General features: G+C 44.0%; 2 protein-coding genes across 3 annotated transcripts in view; one reads left to right on the forward strand and one right to left on the reverse strand.

Moving 5' to 3' along the window:
- The window catches only part of LOC123991091 (acyl-CoA dehydrogenase family member 11-like), a 99,003-nt gene that overhangs the window by 11,670 nt on the left and 66,213 nt on the right, over window positions 1-21,120 (reverse strand). For both annotated transcript variants that reach the window (XM_046292293.1, XM_046292292.1), the window contains exons 14-17: window positions 5,787-5,856; window positions 3,367-3,452; window positions 1,519-1,590; window positions 681-835 (exon numbers count right to left, since the gene is read on the reverse strand). In XM_046292293.1, coding sequence (XP_046148249.1) covers window positions 681-835; window positions 1,519-1,590; window positions 3,367-3,452; window positions 5,787-5,856 — 383 coding nt within the window. The remainder of the gene's footprint in view (window positions 1-680; window positions 836-1,518; window positions 1,591-3,366; window positions 3,453-5,786; window positions 5,857-21,120) is intronic.
- Window positions 16,277-17,814, forward strand: LOC123991094 (atypical chemokine receptor 4-like). The gene has a single exon (XM_046292297.1). The coding sequence runs from the start codon at window positions 16,298-16,300 to the stop codon at window positions 17,417-17,419; it is 1,122 nt and encodes a 373-aa protein (XP_046148253.1). The 5' UTR covers window positions 16,277-16,297; the 3' UTR covers window positions 17,420-17,814.

Below are 21,120 nucleotides of genomic sequence, written 5' to 3' on the forward strand. Positions count from 1 at the left end.
TCTGACAGTGGCGGCGTCCTCAATGGCACCCTATTCCCTACGTAGTGCACTACTTTTGACCAGCGCACTAATGCTAGTCCCTGGTCAAGAGTAGTGCACTATGTAAGGAATAGAGTGCCATTTGGGACTCAGCGGTGGCATCTCTGAGGAGATTAATCCCATCGGCTGTCACTAAAATGATGGATGCTTGCTGAGTCACTACTATTGGCTCAGACTCTGTCATGGGAGCACATTAAGACAGGAAATAGTGCTGAGTATGACCTGATGCCTGTTCTGATGCCCCACTCTGGGCAGGGAGTCCCAAATGGCACCTTATTTCCTATGTAGTGCACTACTTTTAAGCAGGGCCCATAGAGACACTGATTTATTAAAAAGAGAATATTCCGGGACAGGCGAGATCAATCTGGTATCTCAGAATAAGCTGCTGGCACAGAGAAGTCAGGGAGCAGCACTTCTGTTGAACAATAGATCTTAGACACATGGCTAGACCGATGCGGAGCCAGAGTTGAACTTGGTACTATTACTCTGACTTTGTGCAGCGACGAAAGCCCATAACCATTAGGAATGTCGCTCCACGATGCCCTCGTGGACAGACTACGTAACATAAATGGTATGTTAATGTCTGCCAAGTGACTGTGGGATAACTTACACATACACCCACCCCCCACCAACACACTCACATGCTGGTAGAGTTTCTTGCCGAAGGTTTGTCTATGCGCAGCACGTTGGCACAGCAGCTCCAGTGCCCATTCAGCAGATCCTACGGCCCTCATACAGTGGTGCAGTCTGCCAGGACCAAGACGACCCTGGGCTATCTCGAAGCCTCGGCCCTCACCTGCACGGGGACAGACACACACACAGTATGACAGACAGACACAAAAATGACATTTACTGTCGACTGTCTTTTACAGGTTCCGCATCTCCCCATTAGTTCCATAGATTAGCAGTCGTTGGCTAAAGCTGGTTTAAGTGAAGTTGTAGTGGCATGGTTTGGCAGAAAACGGAACCATGCATTACAGTTTCTCCTGGCCTACAGACCATTTTCAGGGTGAGGAACCATCTAACATTAAGTTGTAAAATACCGAACTTCCCCTTTAAGGGTCATGCACAGTGTGCATACAGTGGATCATACTAGAATCAGCTGCGGGGCTGATTATTTTCTTGAGCGGATTGTCAATCTGTAGACTGCAAATTGACAGCAAGACACCCAAACAGATGTAATATTTGACAAAACAATGACAATTTCAAACCTGGCTTACATTTGCATGCAATCACATCATATTATGTGTGCAAATACTGTACTTGGGAACAGACTACAATCACTTAGGACCGATTTCCTGGTGTGTTTTTACAGTGTTTTATGTCCAACAATGAAAAATTCTCAACGCAAATCGTCTCATTTTCTTTGCTCCCAAAAAATTGGTTGGGAGGGGGGGCAAAATAAAACCCCCAGTTGGGGAACCCCAGTGATAGAGCATGTATACCCTGTGTCAATAACGTTAGGATTTGGTATCTTACCCAAAAGAATGTTGGAAGCAGGCACACGCACGTTGTCAAAGTGGATCTCAAAATGTCCACCGTGAATGGCATCTGATACAACAGATCATAGGGGATCACAGAGAGAGATGAACGACTGAGGTTACTGTACATAACAGCATGTTTTATGTGCATAGAAAGCCTGATCTAATCAAATCAAGGCTGCGTCCCGAATGACACCCTCTCACCCGTAAAGTGCACAGAGGCAATCGGGACGCACTCAACCGTATGGGGAATGAGTAATCTGCCTGTTCAGATACAATAAATGACCAAAAGTATGTGGACACCGGCTTATCAAACATCTCATTCCAAAATCATGGGCATTAATATGGAGTTGGTCCCCCCCTTTGCTGCAATAACAGCCTCCACTCATCTGGGAAGGCTTTCCGCTAGATCATTGCTCCAGGGACCACAAGAGCATTAGTGAAGTTGGGCACTGATGTTGGGCGATAAGGCCTGGCTCGCTGTCGGTGTTCCAATTCATCCAAAAGGTGTTCGATGGGGTTGAGGAACATGGCTTTGTGCAGGCCAGTCAAGTTCTTCCAAACAGATCTCGACAAAACTTTTCTGTATAGACCTCGTTTTGTACATGGGGGCATTGTCATGCTGAAACAGGAAAGGGCCTTCCCCTGTTGTAACTTTAATGTGTTACAGAGTTCATGTTTAAGTTAATTCATTGAGCTGTATCTAAAGATATTTCTTTACAGTTATTTACATATGTAATTGTATTGGTTGGTATTGAATTACGCTTTTGACTGCAAGTTCCAGAATGCCTTGCGACAGGAATGAGAGAGATAACGGGCCAGTTATGTGCAGGTGCAAAGTGATTAAGCTGACCTTTCCGCTAGCATCTTACCTGCATTGCTCTGTAGAATCTAAAGTTGTTAAATGTAACGTGAACAAGTATTATTACTAAAAGAAGCTTTCATATCAAACCCAACGTCCCGAGTCATTACTTTGAAGACAGTTCATCTAAAATCCCCAAACTGTTGCCACAAAGAAGGAAGCTCAGAATCATCTAGAATGTCATTGTATGCTGTAGTTTTAAGATTTCCCTTCACTGGAACCAAGGGGCCTAGCCCGAACCATGAAAACCAGCCCCAGACCATTATTCTTCCTCAACCAAACTTTACAATTGGCACCATGCATTTGGACAGGTAGCTTTATCCTGGCATCCGCCAAACCCAGATTTGTCCGTCGGACTGATAGATGGTGAAGCGTGATTCATCACTCCAGAGAACGTGTTTCCACTGCTCCAGAGTCCAATGGTGGCGAGCTTTACACCCCTCCAGCCGACGCTTGGCATTGGGATCTTATGCTTGTGTGCAGCTGCTCGGCCATGGAAACCTATTAAATTAAGCTCCCGACGAACAGTTCTTGTGCTGACGTTGCTTCCAGAGGCAGTTTGGAACTCGAAAGTGAGTGTTGCAACAGAGGACAGGCAATTTTTTTTGCGGTATGCGCTTCAGCCTTCGGCAGTCCCGTTCTGTGAGCTTGTGGCGCCTACCACTTCGCGGCTGAGCCGTTGTTGCTCCGTTTCCACTTCACAATAACAGCACTTACAGTTGACCGGGTCAGCTCTAGCAGGGCAGAAATTTGACAAACTGACTTATTGGAAAGGTGGCATCCTATGACGATGCCATGTTGGAAGTCATGGAGCTATTCAGCAATGCCATTCTACTGCTAATGTTTGTCTATGGAGATTGCATGTCTCTGTGCTCGATTTTATACACCTGTCAGAAACAGGTGCGACTGAAATAGCCAAATCCACTAAGTTGAAGGGGTGTCCACATACTTTTGTATATAGTCTATGAGGGGAAAATATCCTACCGTCCTGTCCAAATACGGTCAACGGTCTGATCACGTTCACACCAGGGGTGTCCAGTGGGACCAGGATCATACTGTGCTGACCGTGTCTGGAACACAAAAACCACCACACAACCAGAGCTGCATAGATCTGAGCTGACCACATTCATGCCACAGATAGATAACCCTTGTCAGTAACACAGAGACATAAAGACCATGACCAAGGCTCTAAAACTGACACAGAGAGACAGAGAGACAGAGAGACAGAGAGACAGAGAGACAGAGAGACAGAGAGACAGAGAGAGAGAGAGAGAGAGACAGAGAGAGAGAAAACTTATGATCCGGCTAACTATGCTTTCTATTTCATTCCTATTCTCTGATGCCAAGGTCGTTGCTGACAGAGGAGCAGAGAGGAGAATAGAGAGGGCAGCAGCAGAGGTAGCAGGCAAGCTCTGAATCTTAATAAGCCAGAAACTTCCACGAAGAAGAGAAAGGCGAAACGTCTCAAATATAAATGAGGTGAAGTTCGAGCTGATTCACGGATGAGCTTTCGGGCACAAAATGGCCACCATGGCATCACCCAGGTGGGCACTACAGATGGGTAGTGGATGAAGTGAGTCAGCCAAACAAACCATCTACACTCTGTCCCAGGAATAACTGAGCAGGATGGGGGAAAGCATGTTTCCTTCCCTTTCTGAAGTCTCTCTCTCTCTTTCTCATCAGCCCTGCGGTTGCCAACGGGAGCTCGGCGTGGACGAGTCTGCTGTGCTGCTGTAGCAACGGAGATCTGAGAGACCTCCCGTCCAGTAACAAAGCTTAAAACAAGGATGAGGGTTGATACTCACAGTAACGTTATAAACTTCACACATCTGGCTTAACGTAAGCACTGAAGTGAATATTACAGACGATTTATCAAGAACATCTACGATAAATGTTTTTTATGTTTAAAAAAAAAATGTATTGAAAGATGAGTTACTAGGCGGTGACGCTAGATTTGACGGTGCACCGTTTATTGGTCAACACACCTCACTGAGGTCGAGGGGATGAGCCCTTTCTATTAACTGGGTGGCGTGTGTGAGTGTGAGTGTGTGTGAGTGTGAGTGTGAGTGTGAGTGAGAGAGAGAGAGAGAGAGAGAGAGAGAGAGAGAGAGAGAGAGAGAGAGAGAGAGAGAGAGAGAGAGAGAAAAAGAGAAACCAAGGGAGAGGTGGTGAGGTAAACAGACAGAAAAAGAGAGAGAGGAACTTGTCTCTACTTTTCCAGAGAGAGAGATAAGGAGAAGGCGTTTAAGGAGAAACAGATGACGTGGAAGAGAACACACAGTTCTGATTACCGACGCTAATTAGAGGTCTGAATCCTGGTAGGGGACAACACAGTCTCAAATGACACCCTATTCCCTAAATAGGCTAGTGCACTACATCTGACCAGGATCCATAGGGCTCCGGTCAAAAGTAGTGCACTATATAGGTAATAGGGTGCCATTCGGCACATGAACGCAGACTTAAGGAGAGACCGGAATAAATGGGAACTGGGGGTAGGTTAGAATTTAACTCCCTCTAGCTTGCTGTCCTCTCTCTTTCCCTCTACTTTTCTCGCTTTTTCATGTCTCAATCCCCGCCACATCCAAGCTTTGGGGTCATCTGTGCACCACTGCAATAGAAACACAGGAAGCATTCTCCACAGCATTGTGAATGTCATCATCCTCAACGGCCCGAAAAGAGAACCTCACGTCAACGGCCCTGCTGAAATGATAGAGACCTCAAGGCCACACCGAGGTCTCTGGGCCACAGAACCGTGTCCTTGGCCAAGGTCAACTATATGTTATTGTTCCACAGGTGCCAGAAACACCTTTTTCATTCAAGACTACATCTGGGACTGGATAGAAATGGAGAGAGGATTCCAGCAGGTTGGCAGGAGGAGAGCAGTGTGTATTGAATTTGGAAAGTCATAAATGGCTGTTTGAATAGCACATAGTGGGTGGTTTTTAGAGATGGCTGCCAAGGTAGATAAATCATTTGGAGGTGTTAATTGGAACACACACACACACACAGTTCTGTATAAAGCCTTCTCACAACAGGACTTCAACGCAACTTTTACCACAATCAGACGATTGATTTCCTCCCGACTACACAGGAGCCAGGGGTTTGGACCCAGAATACAAAACTAAACTAATTATTTTTTCTATCCTATCAGCTTCTTCTCTTCACTAATATCCCGCCGGGAGGCTGTCTGAGAAGAGTGAAACAAGACAGAAACACTGTATGGAATAAAAGCAATCCAAAACTTAACCACATAAATTTCACCAGCATTGTTACTGAATGCAAACAATACACCTGTTGACATAAATGCGCCCCACGATATCTGGAATGATCCCTAAGGGCTGTGGACCCGACACTTCAATGGACTCCGGACACTGTTTGTGACATGGATGTGTAGTGTAACGTACCTGTTTCGAGTGCTATTCGACTTGCTCTTGCACATCACGATAGCCACCTTGCACTTTGGGTTACCAGCACCTGGAGGAACAGTCAGACATGTTAAATCAACGTTAAAACAACATGAAAACAATAAACTCCTCTACCTTATAGGAGTGGCCCCTAAACCAAAATAGATTATTTATTCTCAGCTTGGGATGTCTGGACATAAAACCAGTAAGTAAACATTTTCACACTCCCAGAATATACAATCCATGATTATTTTCAGTATGGTGGACTCAGTAGACTCAGTGTTCCTTCTGACGAGCGTGGGCGGAGCTACAAACAGACAGGTCCAAAACGGGGACGCAACCCCGTTTTAAAAATTTAACTAGGCAAGTCAGTTAAGAACAAACTCCTATTTACAATAACGGCCTAGGAACAGTGGGTTCTGCCCCTGCCTTGTTCAGGGTCAGAATTAGATTTTTATAGTGTCTGCTTGGGGATTCAATCTAGCAACCTTTCGGTTACTGGCCCAACGCTCTAACCACTAGGCACTACTTTTAACCAGGGCCCATGGGGCGCTCGTCACAAGTAGTGCAATATATATAGGGAAAAGGGTGCCATTTGGGATGCAAGCCTATAAGTATTCCCAACTGGAACCACATCCATTTGATCTACACAGTACAGTTCTATTTGACACGTTTCTGTTTCCCTTCTGATGCTTTAACTTGTTTTTTTTTAAAAACTCCACAAGCTTCTCTATCACCACTGAACTCTTTATGGTTTATGGTGTGAGCGTGTTATTGATTGTGAAGAGATTTTTACTATGGCAGAGTAAGTGGTCCTGATAAATGGCTACACTAATATTATTACAGTAATGTCAATGGAAACACTGATGAGATGGGGAACAGCCACTAGAGGGCGATATCTATCCTTCCTCTTACTACCAATTTTTTTTTTTTTTTACCTTTATTTTAACAGGAAAGATATATTGAGGCTCAAGACTCTTTTTGAAATGCGCCCTGTATAATACAACATAAATATTCACATTATACAACACATATACACATATATAAGTGGAGGCTGCTGAACGGAGAATGGCTCATAATATTGAAAACCATGTTTTTGATACCAATTTATTTACCCCATTCCAGGCATTATTATGAGCTGTTCCCCTCAGCAGCCTCCACTGATTATATATATATATATATTCAAGGGTTTATTTTGGACTATTTTCTACATTGTAGAATATTAGTGAAGACATATAAACTATGAAATGACGCATATGGAATCATGTAGTAACCAACAAACCAACATGCGTAATATATTTTGATTTGTTGTTATCCACAATAGTATTGAAGACATCTGCAAAAAGGCTCAAAGCTCAATCAGGTTAAGGGATAGCTGAAATACAATCCAGGTCACGTACATAAAGATCACGGAAAAAAAGGCCATTCACTGAAGTTTTTAAAAGTTCCTATTTGTGATGACACAAGGCTTAGATTTCTGTACTCTCACATCTCTAGCACAAACAACTGGCCAATTGTCACTAATGTCTTGGGTGAAGGCACCGGTAGAAACATATTTCTCTGGTGTATTCGTTAAAATAAGATCAATTGGAGTTGACTTTGAAGAGTTGACTTTAGTGTATAGGCTTAGTCACCAGCTGGGTTAGGTTTAGATCATTACATATGTCTTAAATTGTCTGAAGCCTGCATTTCCCAATCATAATTGAGGTCACCCAGGATAATAACTTCTGATTCAATAAAAGAAGACAACAAACTAGTTAACTTCCCGATTGCACAATGGTTAGCTGAGAGAACACAGTAGACACCTTTTACAGTTATGGATACATTTTAAACATAGTAGCTAAACATTTTGGGCATGGGAAATGGATTTCGGTAAAGAGAGAAAGGGAAAGTAGAATGGCCACTCCACCACACTTCTACCCCGTTTGTCAGCTCTAAACACAATATAACACTCACTATTAATATTCAACATTTCCAAAATGTCCCTAGATACCAGAATGTCCGGATTCATCGGCATAGCCCAGATCTTAATGTAATCCAGTTTAGGAAGTAAGTCTTTCACGATTTTTGTATTTTTATTTTATTTTCAATTTTACCCCGTACGGGCTCGGGAGAGACGAAGGTCGAAAGTCGTGCGTCTTCCGAAAAACACAACCCAACCAAGCCGCACTGCTTCTTAACACAGCGTGCATCCAACCCGGAAGCCAGCCGCACCAATGTGTCGGAGGGAACACAGTGCACCTGGCGACCTTGGTTGGCGTGCACTGCGCCCGGGCCGCCACAGGAGTCGCTGGTGCGCGATGAGCCAAGGATATCCCTACCAGCCAAACCCTCCCTAACCCGGACGACGCTAGGTCAATTATGCGTCGCCCCACGGACCTCCCAGTCGCGCCCGGCTGCGACAGAGCCTGGGCGCGAACCCAGAGTTTCTGGTGGCACAGCTAGCGCTGTGATGCAGTGCCCCTGGGAGGTCCTTTCACGATTTTTAAAGTCACATGGAGTCTCCAACTCAAACAAACTACGTTCAGTTGGCGGTTGCAGGTCTTGTCTGATGGTTGATATTGATATAGTTGGTATGGCTATACGATTGCATTAGAACTGCGCCATTTGGTCTATCCCTATTTGTAATGAAGGAAGGAGTAGAAGTTGAAATGACTTTTCCAAGGTTAGCACCGTAGGGCCTGAGGCCGCAAAATAGGTGGGATGAAACAATCACTGAGGTCTCTGAAGGTGGTAGCCACCAATCTGGAAAAAGTCATTTTCCCCATATGGCGAAAAGTCAGTTAATAATCCACACAAATAAAATAGGTTGGCGAGGAATCAGCTAAAGCTCAATCAATCCACACAGTGTGATAGTTAGTTTGATTGAATCACACAGTTTATCGGATCACAACAGTTACAGGCAGAATGCCAGAACCCAACCATAGACTAGAAATCTAGAAATCAGCCAGCACTAGGACCCACAATAGACACAACCAAGGCACAAAACTAGCCAGCATAACAACAGCAAGGAGCGACTTATTCAATGCGTTTAAATGCTGGGGCCCATCAAAACAGCAATGCGATAGAGGCCGTTTTACCAGTATGATAGCCAGGAGAGAAGCACCTTGGAGGGGATGTAGTTTCCTGTATAGGCCTGCGGAAGCCGGCAGGGAGGCAAGCGCTACACTGAGCCGCGGGAGATCAAATAAATATCTATCCAAGTAGGCTAAAACCAAGTGGAGATCAAGTTTAGCAGTAGCCCAAAAACATCCAAAGGCACAATGTCAAGTGGAAGGATGAAAACCGCAGTAGGCAGGTGTCTGCTCGGATAAGTAGGGTGCCCAGGTATATCAAATTCTTGTATGTCTCCTTAAAAAAAAAAACTGTCCAATGTGTTCATAGCCAGACGAAACAAAGCTAAATGGAGCCAAAACAATCCACGAAAACCTTGTCAGCTAAAAACACTGATCAGAGAGAAAAAAAAAGACATGCTTGCCGCCATCTTGAAAAGATGCTTTGAAATGAGTTCGGAGTAGGGTGAAGCTGGGGTGGCGTGGGTTGTGGGTACACTCTGGAACGCAGAGATCCAGCAGAGTCCCTGGGGCGAGGTGAGGAGGTGACCAAAAGCTTGGCTTCCTGTTTACTGTCCTGCTCTAGTGACCGTACCCTGTCCCCCGGCTGACGGACGTGGAGTCACAGACATATGGACACCAGATTATTACAGGATCACACAACTGCAGACCAAAAGAAAATCAAATTAATTAAGTCCTGTGGACAAAAGTAGGCTCGAAGCAAGCATGATGTGATTCTATAGTGTGAACTGTGTTGTGGGGAGAGTATCACACACACAGAGAGAGGTGTACTGCACACAATAACAACAATTCCCTTGTGCTGGAAAGATACTAAGAAAATTTGTTTCACACTTTTATGCCCACACTAAATTGTCACTATGAACACACCTGGTCTCGGCCAAATGCTGAGGTTCTCCTTGTGTCTAGGTAAGCCTGTTGTTTGCCCAGGTGAAGACTGGGGTTTTGTTTTGTCATGTGATGTGTATGTATGTATGTGTCTGACAGACTAACATACGCTACATGACCAAAAGTTAATAAGACCAAGATGTGGCCATTTTATGAAGTTTATTGTTGTTTCTTCATCTCATATTTTATATACATCCTGTGAAGTGAGGGGAGAGCAACAGGTCATTCACAAAGCATAACTCTCCTGTAAATAATAGCCAATATTGTTAAATGCATAATCAAACAATTAATAAATGGCATATATTTAATCTGCAATTACCTAAAAAATATACTTCAGCACGAGAGCCCCGCCAGCTGTGTGTGTGTGTGAGTCTTTAGCTCTCTCACACACACACAGCTGGCTAAAGGCTCACACACACACACAGCTGGCTAAAGGCACACACACACACACACACACACACACACACACACACACACACACACACACACACACACACACACACACACACACACACACACACACACACACACACACACACACACACACACACACACACACACACACACACACACACACACACACACACACACACACACACACACACACACACACACACACACACAAGTGAAAGGTGCTCCCAGACTGCGGGTCATTGTAGGGAGGGGAGGTGGAGCATTGGATTTACAAACGGGCTGACAAAAACCACGAGGAGCGCAGTACCATACCACTGGATGTCTCTCCTGGATTAATTACCACTGCCTCAACATCTCCCACAGGAAGACACTGAGGGTAAGACTCAACCACCTCCTTTATTTACTTTACGTTTATTTACTTTATACACTAAGTTGAAAATGTATTATTTGAAAATAGTTACAAGTATTCCTCACTTACCTACTGTATATTAATCTAATGAGGGCAGTAACATTTATAGAAAGACTATGACTAGGGTTGCAAAGCTACCGGTAGTTTACCAAAGTTCCCGGAATCTTCTGAAATGGCAATTTATGTTAACTTTGGTCATTTATATTCAAATAACTTAAAAAAAATATATATATATGTTTTATATACACTGAGTATTCAAAGGATTAAGGCTGACAAAGTGAATCCAGGTGAAAGCTATGATCCCTTATTGATGTCACTTGTTAAATCCACTTCAAATCAGTGTAGTTGAAGGGGAGGATTTTAAGCCTTGAGATATGGATGGTTCAAAATAAAATAGCCTAATTAATTAATAAGGCATCTGCAACTCTGCAACTATTGTATTTTTTTCACAACTGCCACCAGTTTTTCCCCCAAAACATTTACAACAAAGACCTCAAGGACATAAAAATATAAAAAAAGTGTCAACAAAAATATAACACACCAATGGTTTTCACTAAGTTGATGGTTAATATTTAGGATAATGTTTTACAGCTTTGTCATTCTATTTGACATTTTTAAATAGTCGAATTTGATGTTTTATATATACTGTATATTACATGTGACAGGGCCAGTGATAATAACAATACCCAAAAAGGCCACTAGATGTCATCTGATAAAATTCTATATATTCCTTGAAAGTTATCACTTTGAAATTTTCCAGTAATATACCCTCCCTTTGCAACCCTAGTTATGACTCATAAGTTCCCAAAGTTCAATTGTCTGAACAGTGATGGTTAGGACTATTAAAGTTCAAAGTTCTGTAGTGTGTTTATGATTGAACCTAACCTGACAATTCTCTGAAATGATGGCATAGTCAGTCAGACAGAACATCTAAGCCAACAAATTAGTTTCAGATGGTTTTCTTATAATTTATTTCTATTTTTAAAACACCTTTTGACACAAAATGTTCCTTGAGGTTTAATATCTCGTGGTTAATCAGAGTTGGAATATTAATGTGTTTTTGGCCATACATCTCAGACAGAGATCTAAACCAGTAGGAAAGAACAGCTGCGGGACAGCTGAATATTTGAGATATTTTGACATGAGAACAGACGTTCTGTACAAACACTGGCAGCTCTACGGCTCATTTCTCTCTCCCGCTAGCAGCAACACGTTGATGGATAATGTAACAGACCTGGAAGCCATCCTAAATACCTATGTTTTTAAACTCAGGTGGCAAAGGAGACGATGCCTCACCTGTTTTGATGATCTGTTAGAGAGCACATGAATATTAAAACACATGTAATACTGTATCTAGCTAAATACTGCCCGGTGCAGTCAAACACGCACACACACACCTACTCGTAGAAAAACTCTCCACTAGGGCTGTTACGGTGACCCCATTACCGCCAGTCACGATTCATGACCGCAGTCAAATTCCACTTGACAGTTTAGTCACGGTAACTAGACTTCGCCAAGCTCTGATGCTGCTGATGGTCAATAGTAGCCTACTAGTAGCCTGCTGACTGCCTGGTACTCAGCACTCTATTGTGCCGCGAATACACTCCGACATCAATGCAAATGTAATCGAAAATCTAATCAAACACTTCCCGAGAGCCCATGAGCTCATGTTGCACACCATTTCTATAGGCTAGGCAATTGCGTCAGAAAACAGAGTTTTGATGGCCTCTATTAAAAAGAGGAGGATCCCATTAGCTTTCTATAGGCTAGACCTACTGTATTCATTTCTCAGCTTTCCTAATATTAACCATATTGTTTTGCTCTACAGCAGGAGTACAGCCTGCCTGGCTAGCATGAAAATGAACCATGGGAAAAGTGTCCTCCATTTGCTATTTAAGTGCATAGATGACATGCATTTCTTTCCCCTGCCCCTGTTCCGAGACAGGTCCACGATAATGGTCCATTCTAAATCAAAACTAATTTCACACATACAGTGTATATTATTTACCATATATAAAGACAAGATTAAATTAAGAATAGGCTAATATCACTCAGACTATCACTTGTGAATGATATATTATCACTTGTGAATGATGTTCAGCGTGTGCAGTAAGACAAGAAACAGCGCCTGCCTCAAATCATAGTCGCACACCTCATGTAGCCTAGCCTATACGTTTTGATAAGGTTTGTAATCGCAACTTAAAGCGGCCAAATACCTTCTTAAAATGAAGCACATCAATCCGCTTTACAACTGCTGTAGAACCTAACTGGCATAAAACATTACATGCATAATAGCATTCGTGGTCACATGAGAAGAGTGTCTTCCCGCTAATTGATTGCATTTTGGAACATTCACCCTTCTAGCAGTGTGCACACTGCTGCGCTTATAATACAAAGAAACAGCATCGTAGTTGATCAACATGTTAGACTAAACGTTCTGACCTGTTGCATCAGCCTCATTGCGGGTGGTTGTATTCATTTGCGATCTATCCCATCCCACAACTGTCCCAGAGTATGCTTGGAATATTTATTTCTCGCACAGAAGGACAAGTTGACCAATGGAATAGGTAAACCTTTGTACTATGGGGGAGAGTAGATTGACATAGGCTAGTGCGTTTGCTGTTCGTTAGGCCTACTCATCTTGTTGGCTGACGAAAAGTAAATGAAGACAGTTCTTCTAACATCATTAATAGGCACCTCAGAATTCGATAAGAAGGATGCACACTCTTGCGTCCCCGATGGGTCTGTTTCACCTGTAGCTTACTTCGGAGCTGAGATGCATGTGAAAAGGACCCAATTAGGTGACAGGCATTGGCTGATAAGAATTGAGATCTCGGAGAGAGCCATGTGAGTGAGCGGTACTTCGGAACACAGCAGGAAGAAGGGAATTATAGTTATTATATTCAGCCCAAGGGCACCAAAGGGCACTTTGGCCGCAAAAGGAATGGCTATTTAAGGGGCCATTACGGCCACACAAGGGGGATGCCGCTGTGAAATTCAAGGCCCGGTGAGAATATTATCAGGTCTTGTCAAATTGTGAATGAGAGACTGATGACGTGTGTGCAGCCTGCGCAAGAAACAAGGCCGAGGTCATGCCTTTCAAGGAACTTTATTTCAAACCATCATTAGAGTCACATCACGTAGCCTTAGAATGTATTAAAAATGTAAACGTATAGCCCAACGTTTGTATCACAACTAAAGTTGCAAAAATAACTCCTTAATTAAGCATATAGGAGGACCTTTTTCTTCGTTAACCACAACACAGAATAGCCACTCCCTCTGAAATTGTTTGGAGAAATACCCTTTATTTTATTCACCTATATTCAATTGTATTCTTCATGCTATAAAATAATGCCACGGAATTCTAAGCCAATCTTGTCTGCTAAATGAATTAGTGTACAATAGCCCACAGCTACATGGCATAGCCAGATCAGGGCCTAACATAAGGACAATCTCAGAGTAGACTATTCTGTTCTTCATATCATGGTTACTTAGACCTGTTTAAAATAAATATTGGGTTTATTTTGATGGTGTAGGCTATAGTCGTTATAATTTTTTAAAATGTAGATGTTCTAAAGGTCTGCATCAGTGGCTTGAAGGCAATGCGTGGAAGCCAGGAAATGCTAAAGGTGTTTATGTTAATTAACGGTAAATTACCGTGAGACCGGCAGTTATTTGCTTGACAATCGCCGACTGACAAAAAGTCATGACCGCCACAGCCCTACTCTCGGCCAGCGGAGTTTCATCCACACAAGTGTTCCTTTGTTAACAATAATATGTGAGAACAATCTGAAGTCAGATATTAACCCAAACAGAGATTCTGGTATGATTTGGTCCATTTCCAGGCAGAGTAAACACAATTAGAATCAGTATGAATGAGGAACAGCAGCAGTCCTGATGGAGTTGTCTGTTTGGGCACATCCTCACACACTGTGATCTGTAAAAACACACACACGACACAACACACGCTTCCCGCCTGACACAAATGCAGGCACTGTGTATGGATCTAATCCTCACAGCTCTGCTGTTAAGCTATCTACAGATCTACATCTACAGTAGGGGAATGCAAACCCTTTGATAAGCCCCCCCCCCTGGCTTCTACCAAAGTTGTGGGGAAATTTCCCAGACACAGATTAAGCCTTGTTCTGGACTAAACAGTAAGATTATTGGATAACCTCCATTTAAAAGTGCTATTTAGTCCAGGACTAGGCTTAATCTGAGAAACCACAAAGAGTGTTTAAAGATTAGTCTGATTTTTCTGGGATAGTCACCTTGTCCAGGGGAAAGGAATTTTACAGGGTAAGGAATTTTGTTGTTGTGTTGGGTGTACTAGTGTGCAAGTGACTCCAACTGACAGGTTTTGTGCGGGAAATCAAGCTAGAGAGATTCCTAACAAGAGGGAGCTTAATGTTTGCACTCACGCAGGTATTTGCTCGCACACAAGCGCACAGGGTGTTTTTTTTAGGATAAAGATTAACGGAATAGAGCTAAGCACAGGCAAAATCCTACAGGAAAACCTGGTTCAGTCTCCTTTCCAACAGACACTCGGAAACAAATACCTTTCAGCAGGACAATAATCTAAAACACAAGGCCAAATATACACTGGAGTTACTTATCAAGACGACATTGAATGCTCCTGGCCAAGTTACAGCTTTGACTTAAAAATCGGCTTAAAAGTCTATGGCAAGACTTGAAAATGGCCATCTAGCAATGATCGACAACCAACTTGACAGAGCTGGGAGAACTTTTTAAAAGAATAAATGTGAAAATATTTTACAAACCAGGTGTGCAAAGCTGTTAGAGCCTTACTCAGAAAGACTGGAAATGGAAATGCTGCAAAAGGTGATCCTAAACATCTATTGACTCAAGGGTGTGAATGCTTCATGTAAATGAGATACTCCATTTTGAATTCGGGCTGTAACAACAAAATGTTGAATAAGTGAAATGGTATGAATAGTCACCATGTCAAGGGGTCAGGAATTTTGTTGTGTTGGGCGTACTTGACAAGAAGGAGCTTATTGTTTACGCGCACGCAGGTATGCACACACACACACACACACACACACACACACACCACACACCACACACACACACACACACACACACACACACACACACACACACACACACACACACACACACACATTGGAGGCTGCTGAGGGGAGGACGGCTCATAAAAATGGCTGGAACGGAGCAAATGGAATGGCATCAAACACCTGGATTCCATGATATTTGATACCATTCCACTCACTCCGCTCCAACCATTAACACGAGCCTGGCCTCCCCAATTAAGGTGCCACCAACCTCCTGTGACACGCGCACACACACACACACTCCTCACCCGGTCAAGCATTGGCAACAAATTCTACCCAATATAAAAACCCCTACGGGTCAGAAAGAGGGACAAAAAGCAGTGAGGGGGAGGAAGGTTAACAAAAAATCTATAGTTGTTGACAACTTGGATCGTCATGTTATTGGCTGTAAGTGCATTAAAACTTTCAAATGGATGGCCATTCTCTAGTTCTCTACTAATATATGTTTTCAGATGAAATACACATTTCATATTATGTGATACATTCTGTCTAAAGTATGTGAATGATAATCATTTTAACCAGCAAGCCTTGTCTATAACAGAAAATAGTGATCTTGTCTCTTTTAAGTTAATACAATGCAGCAGTATAGACTAAACTGACTTGATGTCATCCCTTATATCTCAGAAAACAGAGAGGATGGAGGAAGAGGACTACGACTATGACAACTCCAGCTCCAACGACAGTGACTACTACGACGACTACCACTCGGTGTGCGACAAAGCGGAGGTGCGTTCTTTCGGCCGGCTCTTCCTGCCCGTAGTCTACGCCTTGGCTCTGGTGGTGGGCGTGGCAGGCAACGCTGTGGTTGTGGTGGTGTATACGTCGCCACGGCGACTGCGGACGCTGACAGACATGTGTATCCTGAATCTTGCCGTGGCCGATTTACTCCTTCTCCTCACGCTGCCCTTCTGGGCGGCCGACGCTGTGCACGGCTGGCGGATCGGAGTGGCTGCCTGCAAGTTCACCTCCTTCCTCTATGCCACCAACTTCAGCTGCGGCATGCTGCTGCTAACCTGCGTTAGCGTGGACCGCTACCGTGCACTGGTCCACAACGCTGGAGGCCGGGCCGCGAGTGGCCCGCGGGCCAGGAGACAGTGGATATTAGTGTGTGTCGTGGTGTGGGCCACGGCGGTTTGCCTGGGCCTGCCTGACATGCTGTTCTCCACGGTGAAGCACTCGTCTCATCGTCTAGCCTGCGCGGCCGTCTACCCCCTTAGCATGGCTCGGCCGACCAAGGCTGCCCTGGAGCTGCTGGAGGTGCTGCTGAGCTTCCTCCTGCCGTTACTGGTCATGGGGGTGTCTTACTGTCGGGTGGGCCTGGCGCTGGTTAGGGTCGGAGCCAATGTGTGCAGGGACAGGAGGCGGCGGGCCCTGCGGGTGCTGCTGGCCGTGGCGGCGGTGTTCCTGCTTACCCAGCTGCCCTACAACCTGGTGAAGCTGTGGCGGACGCTGGACGTCATCTATGGCCTGGTGACCGACTGTGACCTCAGTAAGGGTCTGGACCGGGCTCTCCAGGTGACGGAGAGCCTGGCGGTCACACACTGCTGCTTCAACCCAATGCTCTACGCCTTCATAGGCTCCTCTTTCAGAGGACATGTCCTCAGGGTCGTCAAGCGCCTCGGGGTGAGGTGGTGCGGTGGTCACTACGGCAATGAGGAGAGGGCGTTGGAGATCTCGCTAAATACACACACCCCCGCCAGGCAAACACACTCACACTCTGTCTCGGAGGACGAGGACACCAGCACCTTCACCATCTAACATGTCTAAAAACTCTGAACTCATTATGGTGAGAGTGGCTCACTACGGATCGTGGTGACCGAGAGGGCAAATGCACAACACTTCTATTGACTTTTCTGAAAATACTTAAAGGGGCAATCTGGGATTCAAAGGTCCAAAAATGAATGTACCAATCACAGATGTCCCCCCCCCTTTTTTTTAAAGCAGTTGCTCTATACCAGCATTTCGAAAAGCCGTTGCGATACATATATAACTGTTAAGTAACTTTGACATCAAGATAAATCTGTATTTGTCTAAGTTAATAATATATTACAACTAGTCAATCTTTAGTATAGCAGAATCTTGTGTAAATAAAATAAGTTGTTATTATGTGATCCCCCCCACTATTTCTCATATATGGAAACATCAAATAAATCTAAAAATGAGAAGGAACGGCTCCCTCAAGCTAAATCTCTCGTGTTATTACTCATTCTCCATTCAACCTCAAACAGCCATGGTGCCTGCAGATAGGAAGCATATGATTTCAATGTATTATGTGGCTTTGGGAGAGAAGAAAGCAGGCAGTCTGATTGCACAGCGGGTTGCCAGTGAGAGAAGGCTGGAGAGATCCGCCAAATAAAGACAGAGAAGTTGACAGGGAGTGTGTGTGTGTGTGTGAGTGTGAGTGTGAGTGTGAGTGTGAGTGTGAGTGTGAGTGTGTGTGTGTGTGTGTGTGTGTGTGTGTGTGTGTGTGTGTGTGTGTGAGTGAGTGAGTGAGTGAGTGAGTGAGTGAGTGAGTGAGTGAGTGAGTGAGTGAGTGAGTGAGTGAGTGAGTGAGTGAGAGTGAGTGAGAGTGAGTGAGAGTGAGAGAGAGAGAGAGAGAAGGCGAGGTAGAGAGAGATCAAGAGAGTGAGGGAGAGATGGCTTCCATCCGGCCATCACACAGGCAGGAAGACTGTACACAAACAGCAGGCTTCTTCTTTAAGGGTTCAGTCTCCAAAGGCACCCAAAAGTAGTGCACTATATAGGGGAAAGGGTGCCATTTGGGACACATTACCCATAAGAGGATTCCAGCATTTAAATTACCCTGCCTGTCCTCTCATGTTTCCCCCCATTTAAATGATCTGGGCTTAGAAGTGCTATAGAAGTTGTTGTTGAGTGCAATGCATCGAACAGGGGTGAACCATTTCAGTATGGCCATTTATCCTCTTCCTTAAGACTCTTCTTCAAAAGAGGACTTTTATATTAAACCCTTTGAAATCGATAAGGCACATCATATCACGTTTAACTCCAGCGGGCTCAAATCTCCTTTGACAAAATGGTGGATTTAATTTATTATTATTATTTTTTTTTAAGCAAATGTATCCCATGAATAACAAAGTCGGCCCCCCAAAGCATAGTCAGATGCATTGTATGGTGTGGAGAGTTAATCAGTGTCTTACTGAAAACCTTTACAACACCACAGGAATGATTCAGAGGATCTTCTAAAAGAGGACAAACTCCTCAGAACCCGGAGCCACCAGAGATAGAGCTACAGTAATATCCTCAGTGTTTACCTCCTATTCTCTTACAGGATCTGTTAGTCAGACTGTTCTCTCTGCTACTGCACGGCAAGCGGTACCGGAGCGCCAAGTCTAGGACCAAACGGTTCCTTAACAGCTTCTACCCCCAAGCCATAAGACCGCTGAACAATTAATCAAATGGCCACCCAGACTATTTACACTTTTACTTTAGTTTATTTACTAAATATTTCTCAACTACATTTCTTAAACTGGATTGTTGGTTAAGGGCTTGTAAGTAAGCATTTAAATGGTAAAGTCTACACCTGTTGTATTCAGCGCATGTGACAAATGAAAACGTGAATTGATATCCTGATAAACTCAAACTCACACAGCAATCTCCTCAACTTTCTCCCAAAACACTGACAATGACTGATTTGGTGCGGTTTTTTGTTGTTGTAATAACTTATGCCATGTTAATATCATAGTGAGAATGACAAAATCTAATTGGGGGGCCCCCTGGAAGTCAGGGCCCATGGCACAGGCCCTGTGTTGGTATTCGGCCATGATTACTACAAGTTTAGATGGCTAGACATGGCTAATTGAGTGACTGTTGGTGACTTAACCCGTCATCAACCATTGTTGTTTTAAAGATGAGAAACTTCTCTCGCAAGAAGCACTGCCGACTGGTGTAACAGCAGAAATCTTACAAAGTCAAAATAGCTCATGGAAGACCTCTTTTTAAGGTTCCAGAAACACAACAAAGTCAAGGAGAGTTGACAGTCTGTCCCTTCCACTTCTCTCTCTCCTATCAAGAAGCTTCATGTTTGATTGAGGTCCTCCAAATCTGACTCAAAGGCCTGAGCAAAGGCAAACAGAGGCTACTCATTCAAGAATGTTGTACTCATCGGGTTGAGAGACTGGACCCCTTGCATTATCTCACAATTCTTCTTTGAAAAACACCTCTGCAGCTCAGCTGTGAGACTGTCAAGAGCTTGTTCTTCCGATGGCATTGAGGAGTACACCACATCAGTCACTGGCTGGCTTTATCAATAAGTGCATTGAGGACGTCATCACCACAGTGACTGTATGTACAGTGGGGCAAAAAAATATTTAGTCAGCCACCAATTGTGCAAGTTCTTCCACTTAAAAAGATGAGAGGCTTGTCATTTCCATCATAGGTACACTTCAACTATGACAGACAAAATGAGAGAAAAAAAAATCCTGAAAATCACATTGTAGGATTTTTTATGAATTTATTTGCAAATTATGGTGGAAAATAAGTATTTGGTCAATAACAAAAGTTTCTCAATACTTTGTTATATACTCTTTGTTGGCAATGACAGAGGTCAAACGTTTTCTGTAAGTCTTCCCAAGGTTTTCACACACTGTTGCTGGTATTTTGGCCCATTCCTCCATGCAGATCTCCTCTAGAGCAGTGATGTTTTGGGGCTGTTGCTGGGCAACACTGACTTTCAACTCCCTCCAAATATTTTCTATGGGGTTGAGATCTGGAGACTGGCTAGACCACTCCAGGACCTTGAAATGCTTCTTACGAAGCCACTCCTTCGTTGCCCGGGCGGTGTGTTTGGGATCATTGTCATGCTGAAAGACCCAGCCACATTTCATCTTCAATGGCCTTGCTGATGGAAGGAGGTTTTCACTCAAAATCTCACGATACATGTCCCCATTCATTCTTTCCTTTACACGGATCAGTCGTCCTGGTCCCTTTGCAGAAAAACAGCCCCAAAGCATGATGTTTCCACCCCCATGCTTCACAGTAGGTATGGTGTTCTTTGGATGCAACTCTCCATTCTTTGTCCTCCAAACACGACGAGTTTAGTTTTTACCAAAAAGTTATATTTTGGTTTCATCTGATCATATGACATTCTCCCAATCGTCTTCTGGATCATCCAAATGCTCTCTAGCAAACTTCAGACGGGCCTGGGCATGTACTGGCTTAAGCAGGGGGACACGTCTGGCACTGCAGAATTTGAGTCCCTGGCGACGTAGTGTGTTACTGATGGTAGGCTTTGTTACTTTTTTACCCAGCTCTCTGCAGGTCATTCACTAGGTCCCCCCGTGTGGTTGTGGGATTTTTGCTCAGCGTTCTTGTGATCATTTTGACCCCACGGGGTGAGATCTTGCATGGAGCCCCAGATCGAGGGAGATTATCAGTGGTCTTGTATGTCTTCCATTTCCTAACAATTGCTCCCACAGTTGCTTTCTTCAAACCAAGCTGTT

The sequence above is a fragment of the Oncorhynchus gorbuscha genome, linkage group LG12 (genome assembly GCF_021184085.1).
Source record: "Oncorhynchus gorbuscha isolate QuinsamMale2020 ecotype Even-year linkage group LG12, OgorEven_v1.0, whole genome shotgun sequence".
Taxonomy (NCBI): domain Eukaryota; kingdom Metazoa; phylum Chordata; class Actinopteri; order Salmoniformes; family Salmonidae; genus Oncorhynchus; species Oncorhynchus gorbuscha.

Excerpts from the sequence above, each read along its gene's own strand:
- LOC123991094 (XM_046292297.1), top strand. The coding sequence starts at position 16,298 with ATGGAGGAAGAGGACTACGACTATGACAACTCCAGCTCCAACGACAGT.